The 7,965-nt window shown below is 42.2% G+C and overlaps 1 protein-coding gene across 1 annotated transcript; it reads left to right on the top strand.

Annotated features, from left to right (window-relative positions):
* Positions 1 to 5,578: 5,578 nt before the first annotated feature.
* Positions 5,579 to 7,083, top strand: LOC138885767 (uncharacterized). Its single transcript, XM_070166747.1, has 5 exons — positions 5,579 to 5,728; positions 5,845 to 5,964; positions 6,131 to 6,608; positions 6,669 to 6,932; positions 6,986 to 7,083. Exons 1-5 carry the CDS (start codon positions 5,579 to 5,581, stop codon positions 7,081 to 7,083), a joined length of 1,110 nt encoding a protein of 369 aa, XP_070022848.1.
* The last annotated feature ends 882 nt before the right edge of the window (positions 7,084 to 7,965 follow it).

The raw sequence follows: 7,965 nt of genomic DNA, 5'->3' as shown, positions 1-7,965 counted from the left end.
TTTCAGACTAAAACAAATGCAAAAAGGTGTGAGTAAGTGGTCCAAATCCACACTGTTTACCGTGAAAATGTTAACAACAATTAAATTTGTAAATGGGATTCTAAAAATAAGTGATCTATTCACGATCTAGTCGTTTGAGCATTTGATGCTAATAATATGGAGTTTAAAGATTAACTACAAGCTAAAATGGGATGATAATAGAACCGCAGGGCCTGCTGCCCGGACGCAGGTCTAATCGATGAAGTACCTCGGGGTCGAGCTCGAGCTATTGGGGATAGTCGGCGATGGGATAACAGTTGAAGATATAATTATACAAGGCTCTTTATGGCCAATACTAAGCTATATAATAGAGGACAAGTTAGAACACGATGAATATCGAGGTGGCCTCAAGCCAGTGAGAATGAATAAGTTAGAAAGAAAGAGAAAGAGAGAGATATTATTGCACTTGTGGAGAAATGGAGCGACATCTTTCCCTTACAAAGAAGCATGGATTCCCCTTATATAGGAGAGGGAATACCATATAGTACAGGGTGTATTGAATGTAGAGAAACGGGGATGGGATGGCTAGGAATGGTGCTAGTGCCTATTTACTCTAGCCGTTTGCTTCGGGAGTCCCCCATCTTTGTAACCTTTGTTGTGTCGTGGACAGTCCCCTTAACCTTGGAGTCTCCGCAGAACCACGGATGATCCTCGAGATAGGGAACTCGATCATGATCCCACAGCCTCGAGGTGCTGACATGATTTTCCGAATTATACCTTAAAAGCGGGAAATAGATCCCCCTGATTTCACCGCATACAGATAGTCTCCACGTTTCCTAGAACGAAGTAGTAGGAAACGATATTGAATCGTCTTCTTGAGGTCATTATTTCCATGACGTCAACCATCTAAGAGCATTAAATGCCATGCACCAGAGAACCGTGCAGGGCCGCCGTCAGATGCGGTAATCGAGAAACCCACGAACTGCCATAGGCTCGTCTCTTCTGCTTCCCTAGTGACTCCTATAAATGCACCGGTTGCGAGATACTTCCCATCTTTACCTTTCTTGCAAGCCCGTGAATCATAATTTTTCTATTTGACATCTTTCCCTCTTCTCACAAAAGAGTTTTTATCATTTTTCATGGCTAGGACTTCCAGGACGGTCCCCCAACGGAACGATGCTGCATCATCATCCCGATTATCTGACAAGGAAAACAAATCGGTTCCCACTTTAGAGCAATGGACTCCTCCTGATCTTGACACTTCGCAGGATTTCAACATCGAGAATCCCTCATCTATGCTAGGTCGGTGTGAGCACATGTCTAGATATGTTAGCATCGTGAACGATGTTAGCAAAGTGAGGAAGGACTGCCGATGGAGCAAGGTAGTGGAGGTAGAGATTCCCGGCCCTAACGATAGCATTACCGACTTCAAGGCTAGATTCCTTTACATATACACTTACCCATTCACCCTGGGCCCTAATAAAACCGTCGAATCTCCCCCCTTAGAGATCAACCCATTCATTGTTGACTTTTGCACCCGATATTGGTGACCCTCGGTCAAATCTACCCGTCGTTTTGGGGGATAGTGCTAATGCTTAGGCATTTCACCAAAGGGGTTAGAGGTGATGTTTTCACCCTTAGCCATTTGATCAGACTTTACCACCTTCGGCTGTATCGAGGCTTAATCAAGCTTCAACATCGATCCAAAAAGTCTTTCTTCATGAGCGTTGAGGAGGCGAAGGCCTGAGGATGGATGAGCAGGTTTGTCTGAGTGAGGACCTCAGACATCATCTCGGCCCGGAGGATGCCCTTTCCAGAGCAGTGGAACAATCGACATAAGAGAATTTCCCTTTAACCACTTCTCGATTACTCTTTCAATCGACATAATAATCTCTTTGTGCTTTCTCCAGCCGCTGCCTGACATCCAGAGGTGGTCCCATATTTGTCAGGATGGATCAAGCGTTTGGACGAAAGGTTCCCGTACCACATTCAGTCTTGGATTGTCATGGCTAAGGAGCGTTGGGTGGAAAGAACCACGGTGAGGTTCCTTTACCTCATGTGCTTCACATTTTGTGTTTACTTCCAAGCCCTTAGCAAAAATGTATCGTGGTTACTGTGCTGGTGCAGGCCTTTTGAGAATATACAGATGAGGCTGCCCCATGTTGGTGAAGTAGAGGACTTGGAGCCTGATACGAACAAGAAAAGGAAGAGCAGGGCAGCCATTGCCCGACCTGATAGGACTGCTGCCATAACCTCTGGATCAGATCCTGACGTCGAGGGGGAGGTTGATGATGGAAGTCTGTTAAGGAGGAGAACAAGGTCCAGTGCAAGAGATTTGCAGGCACCCCGATCGGAGGCTGCTGAATCCAGGATGGTTGGCTCCAGCCGGGCTAGTGAGTAGAGGGTACTTAAAGAGGACGCTAATGCAACTTCTGCTAGGAGGACCGCTGGTGTCGATCCTGAGGGTATGGAGCTCGGGGACTTCCAAGAGCTTTGGTCGCTATTAGGAGAAATCGGCTAACCAAACGACCTCTTTTCAAGCTTTCCGGTTTCGTTAGGAGAGCTGAGGGATGCCGAAAGGATGGTCGGCATCACAACCGGGACTCCTCCAAAAAGGAGAGATTTTATTGCCAATATTTTTTAGGGCGTGATCGACAGGGCCGATCTCAATATTTACGACGCCGATAAAGCGGTGGAGAAATCCATGCAACAGGTGACAGTTTTCCCTTGCGTATTATTTTTCGTTCACGGGAGTTATCCGCCGTCTTTCTTAACTTTCTCATTGTGCGGCAATATAAGGAGATGTATGACCATGCCATTCTTTGGCTCCGAGGGGAACTTTTCTACCACAAGAAGGTGCGTAGTAACGTTTCTTCAAAGCTGCAGGACTCGGAGGCCCGTTGTGCCCAGGGAGACAGAGAGTTGGGAGAACTTCGAACTTCCTTGGACTCCAGGTGAAGGTCGCTTTTGCTGTGCGGCCACAAAACAAGATTTTGCACTAACTCATGATTCAAAGTTTAGAGAGTGTGCAAAGACCAACACCTGAACTTTGCCTGAAGTGCGAACCGCACAAGAATTATGCAGACGCAGAAGATGCATTGCAGCCGCAATCCAGAATTGTGCGGCTGCAGAATCCAAGACCCTGCTAGTTGAAGCAATATGCGGACCGCACATGAAATTGTGCGGCCGCAGAACCTCCCTAGAGGTATTTTGTCAGCGAATTTTGGGCCATTATAAATAGACAAGATTCACATTTTTAGGAAGTTTTGAAGTTTGATCTATTGTTCCGTTATATTTTGCCATTTTAGGAAGTTTGTAACCATTTTAGTATTGAAACATTATATTTATCATTTTAATCTTAGATTATGAGTTTAATTAGCATTTCCTCTTTGTTTTCTTCGTTTCTCACTATGAGTACCTAGATTCTTACTAGGGTTGTGGCCCGACCCTAGTGTACAAACCTTATGGGTGCTTAATTTAATGCTTGTTTATGATTGAGTATTGATTATTTAGCCTAGTTTATGATTTAATTTTAGAATTAATGGTTGCAAACATTGATTCATGCTTAGTATTTACTTGAGAAAGAGAGACCTAGTCCAGGCTAACTTGGCTAACAAGGAATTAGGTTACTTGAGGGTTTGATTAGCCTAGTTAAAGGTTTCAAACTAGAGATAGTTAGAACCTGACATGAGCTCGTATCAATTATTTAGTTTGACACCCATTTGGTCTTGAGAAAGACAAATTGGGCAAAGTTACTCTATGACCGAGAAGTAGTGAATGGGTAGCATAAAATTGAGAGCTATAATAAACCCCAATCAACAAAATAAGTGTTAACGTATTTAACCCATTAGGCTTTTTAACTATTTGGAAAACCACCAAAAAAATCATTCACTTCTAGTTTCATTTCTTAGATTATAACTGCTAGAGTAAAAATAGAATTAGAAATCAAAACCAATTTTTTGGAAGTGCTATTTAGTTGTTCCATTTGCTTTCATCAAGTGTATATCCCTAAATCCCATTGTAGCTCCCTATGGAAATCGACCCTGACTATTGTTGAGTACTATACTTCCAACGACCGTTTTCGCTCACTATTGAGTGCGGGGAGTTAAAACGGGTTTAGCTATATATTTGGGTTTGTTTTTGGAATATCTTCTTTATCATCCCTGTTACTAACTTATGTGAAAAGGTTTAGTTATAACCATGGCGGCAAATGATGATCTCGAAAATGTGCCTTTGGAGGATGTGGATGGCGAGGATGATCAAGTTGAGGAGGTAACTCTTGAACCTCAAGCCAATAGAAGAGGTCAGGTGCCTTATGACAATGTACTCTCTCCACCCCCACCTCCACCATGAGCGGCTCCACACCGGGTATTACCCATTGAAGGACATGCTAGTGCAATAGTCCCTCCCCGTATTAGGGCGTGAAACTTCCAAATCACCAATGTGATGCTCACTTTGCTTGAGCAAAGGGGTTTCTTCACTGGTGCTCAACCCAAAATGCTTATAAACATTTGAAGAGGTTTGTGGATACTTGTTGGGGGAGAAAGCAAACAAATGTCTCCGAGGATGCATTGAGGCTAAGATTTTTCCCTTCTCTCTACGGGGAAATATTTAGATTGGTTGGAACTATTACCAAACCATTCCATTCACACTTGGGATAAGTTAGCGGAAAAATTCATTGCTAAGTTCTTCTCTCTCTGACACATGGCTACATTTCGAGATAAAATTTTGGCATTCAAGCAAGAGCCGAATGAACCACTACACAATATATGGCAACGATATAGAACTATGGTCAAGGAATGTCCTAACAATGATATCACGAAAAACATTCAACAAACATTCAATCGTGAGATTAACACAACCAACCAATGTGTAGTGAATCAACTAGCCGGTGGGAACTTCATGACTATGCCATATGCGAAGGAGTGTGAGATTTTGGATGGGCTAGCGGAAACGTTATCGGCTTGGCAATTCCAGGCCAATGTTCCACAAGGCTATCCGAATATGATCTATCTTCATAAAATATTATCTGACCATGGGCAACCCATTGCCGAATTGACTACTACCGTGAATCAACTAGAAAAGGCTCAACTTAGTCAAGTGCAATCTCCTAAGCAAGTTCATGCTATGGAAGGGGTGAACATGATGGTGAACAAAAGGAGGACCAGTGGTACACAAGTCCAAGCAAGAGTGGAGAACTATGTGCTAAAAGAAAGTGGTTTTGAGAAAGATGATTCCCATAATGAATAAGAAGAGGAAATACAATATGTGAACAATTTTCAAGGGAAAAGAAACAACTACCAAGGTCCAAGCCAACAACAATGGTGACCTTAAAACAATCAAGGTAATAGGAATTCTAACAGTCAAGGAAACTGGAGTGGAATCAACAATCAAGGTAATTGGATGACAACATCAATCAAGGAATTTGGAGTGTAAACTACCAAGAAATTTGGGAGGTAACAATCAAGGAAACCGGGGTTTGGGTTTTCAAAGACTCCCGATATACCAACAACCAAGCAACCCACCTCCTTATCCTTTCAGTGGTCCAAGTTCTTCAAGTAATGAGATGGGGCATATTGAAAGAATGTTCAAGTAAATGATGGAAAAGAATGTCAATTCGGATGCCCAACTTGCCTCAAACAACACATCAATCCGCAACCTAGAAGTTCAAATGGGGCAAATCTCTCAAGCTCAAAATTATCATCCTAAAGGGGCACTACCAAGTGAAACAGTAGTGACCCAAAGGGTGGTAACAATATGGGTCATGCCATGGCCGTTACCACAAGAAGTGGAAGAGGTGGGAATGCACCCAACTCAAGGCAAAGGTAACTTGTTGATGATGATCAAGTAATCCAAGATGAACAGATCCCAAACAATATGGTGAAACCTAATGATGAAGTTCGTATTGATATTGATGATAATGGGGAAGTGACTCAAGAGGAGGTGAACCCGGCTAGGGACCACATTATTGACATACCAGAATTGGTAAGTGTAAAAGACTAAGGCATCATTTTCCAAGTCTCCACCTCCATACCCTCAAAGACTGGCCAAGAAAATTGGTGAATCAATTCAAGAGCATTTCAAACGGTAAAGAATCTCTCAATCAACGTGCCATTAGTTGAAGCTTTGGAACAAATGCTCGTTTATGAAGGATCGTGTCACAAAGAAGCGGTCAATGAATTTTGAAACCATAAACGCCACTAATCAAGTGAGTGCAATTGCACATTCAATTGCTTCTAAGTTGGAGGATCCCGGTGCTTTCACGATTCCATGTACAATTGGAAGTGCCGAGTTTGCTAAAGCCCTTTGTGATCTTGGGGAAAGTATCAATTTGATGCCCTATTCGATTTTCACGACCTTGAGAATTTGGAAACCAAGACCTACTTCTATGAGATTGCAAATGGCCAACTGTACCATGAAAATGCAGTTGGGTGTGATTGAAGGTGTTTTGGTATATGTTGATAAATTCATTCTTCTGGCGGATTTTGTCATTCTAGATTGTAAAGTTGATTATGAGGTTCCAATTATTCTTGGGAGACCTTTCCTTGATATGGGTAAGGCTCTTTGTAATGTTGAAGCTGTAGAACTCACTTTCTGGGTTGGTGATGCAAAAGTGGTATTCCATGTGTGTAAATCCATGCGGTAACCAAATTGCAATGAGGTGTGTTCTTTTATGGATTTGATGACAGATTTCATTATTGATGATACAAGTGATACAATAAATGTTGGTGATATGTTGGAGGCCATCTTTCTCAACTTTATTGATGATGAGATGGATGGCTTCTTGGAATGTGTGAACTCTTTGGAAGGAATGGGGTCGTACAATTATGCACCCCGAAAATTGTCCTTAGATCTTGAAAATAGGACAACTCCTCCTACAAAGCCTTCTACCGAAGAGCCTCCTACCATGGAGTTGAAGCCATTGCCTCCACATCTTCGGTATGAATTTCTTGGTTCTTGTTCTACTTTACCGGTTATTCTTTCCTCTTGTTTGACTAACGTGTAGGTATATTCCACATTGGTAGTGCTACAAAAGAGGAAGAAGGTTATTGGATGGAGTTTGGCAGATATTCGGGGGATAAACCCCATCTTTTTCATGCATAAGATAATGAATGAGGATGGCGTCAAATCATCTATTGAACATCAAAGTAGACTCAATGAGTCTATGCAAGAATTTGTCAAGAATGAAATTATCAAGTGGTTGGATGTCGGGGTTGTCTACCCCATTTACGATAGTTCATGTACTTCTCCGGATCAATGTGTCCCAAAGAAGGGGGCATGACGGTGGTCACCAATGACAAGAATGATGATTCCAACAAGAACGATGACCGGGTAGAAGGTATGTATGAACTATCACGAGCTCAAAAAGGTCACAAAGAATAATCACTTTCCACTTCCTTTCTTAGATCAAATGCTCGATAGATTGGCCGGCCATGTTTTCTATTGCTTTCTTGATGGGTTCTCGGGCTACAACAAAATTCTCATTGCTTCGGAAGACCAAGAGAAAACAACCTTTACATGTCCCTATGGTACTTTTTCTTTCAAGTAGATGCCATTTGGTTTGTGCATTGCACCAGTGACTTTTCAAAGGTGTATGATGTCTATTTCACAGACATAATGGTGGAATACCTTGAAGTTATCATGGATGACTTCTCGGTAGTGTGAGATTCTTTTCATAATTGTCTTGCAAATTTGGACCAAGTGTTCGCTAGATGTAAAGAAACAAATTTGGTTATCAACTGGGAGAAATGCCATTTCATGGTTGAGGAAGGCATTGTCCTTGGTCACAAAATCTCAAGGAAGGGTTGTAATTTTTACAAGGAAAAGATTGAGGTAATTTCTAAGCTTCAACCCCCATCTTTGGTGAAAGGAATGTGGAGTTTCTTAGGCCACGCGCGTTTTTACCAGTGCTTCATCAAAGATTTTTCTATGGTAGTGAACCCGTTGTGCAAGCTTCTTGAGAATGATGCTAAGTTTAATTTCAAT

The sequence above is a fragment of the Nicotiana sylvestris genome, chromosome 2 (genome assembly GCF_000393655.2).
Source record: "Nicotiana sylvestris chromosome 2, ASM39365v2, whole genome shotgun sequence".
NCBI classification, from domain to species: Eukaryota; Viridiplantae; Streptophyta; class Magnoliopsida; order Solanales; family Solanaceae; genus Nicotiana; species Nicotiana sylvestris.
Note: the sequence above shows the minus strand (reverse complement) of the source record. Positions and strands in the feature narration are given on the sequence as shown.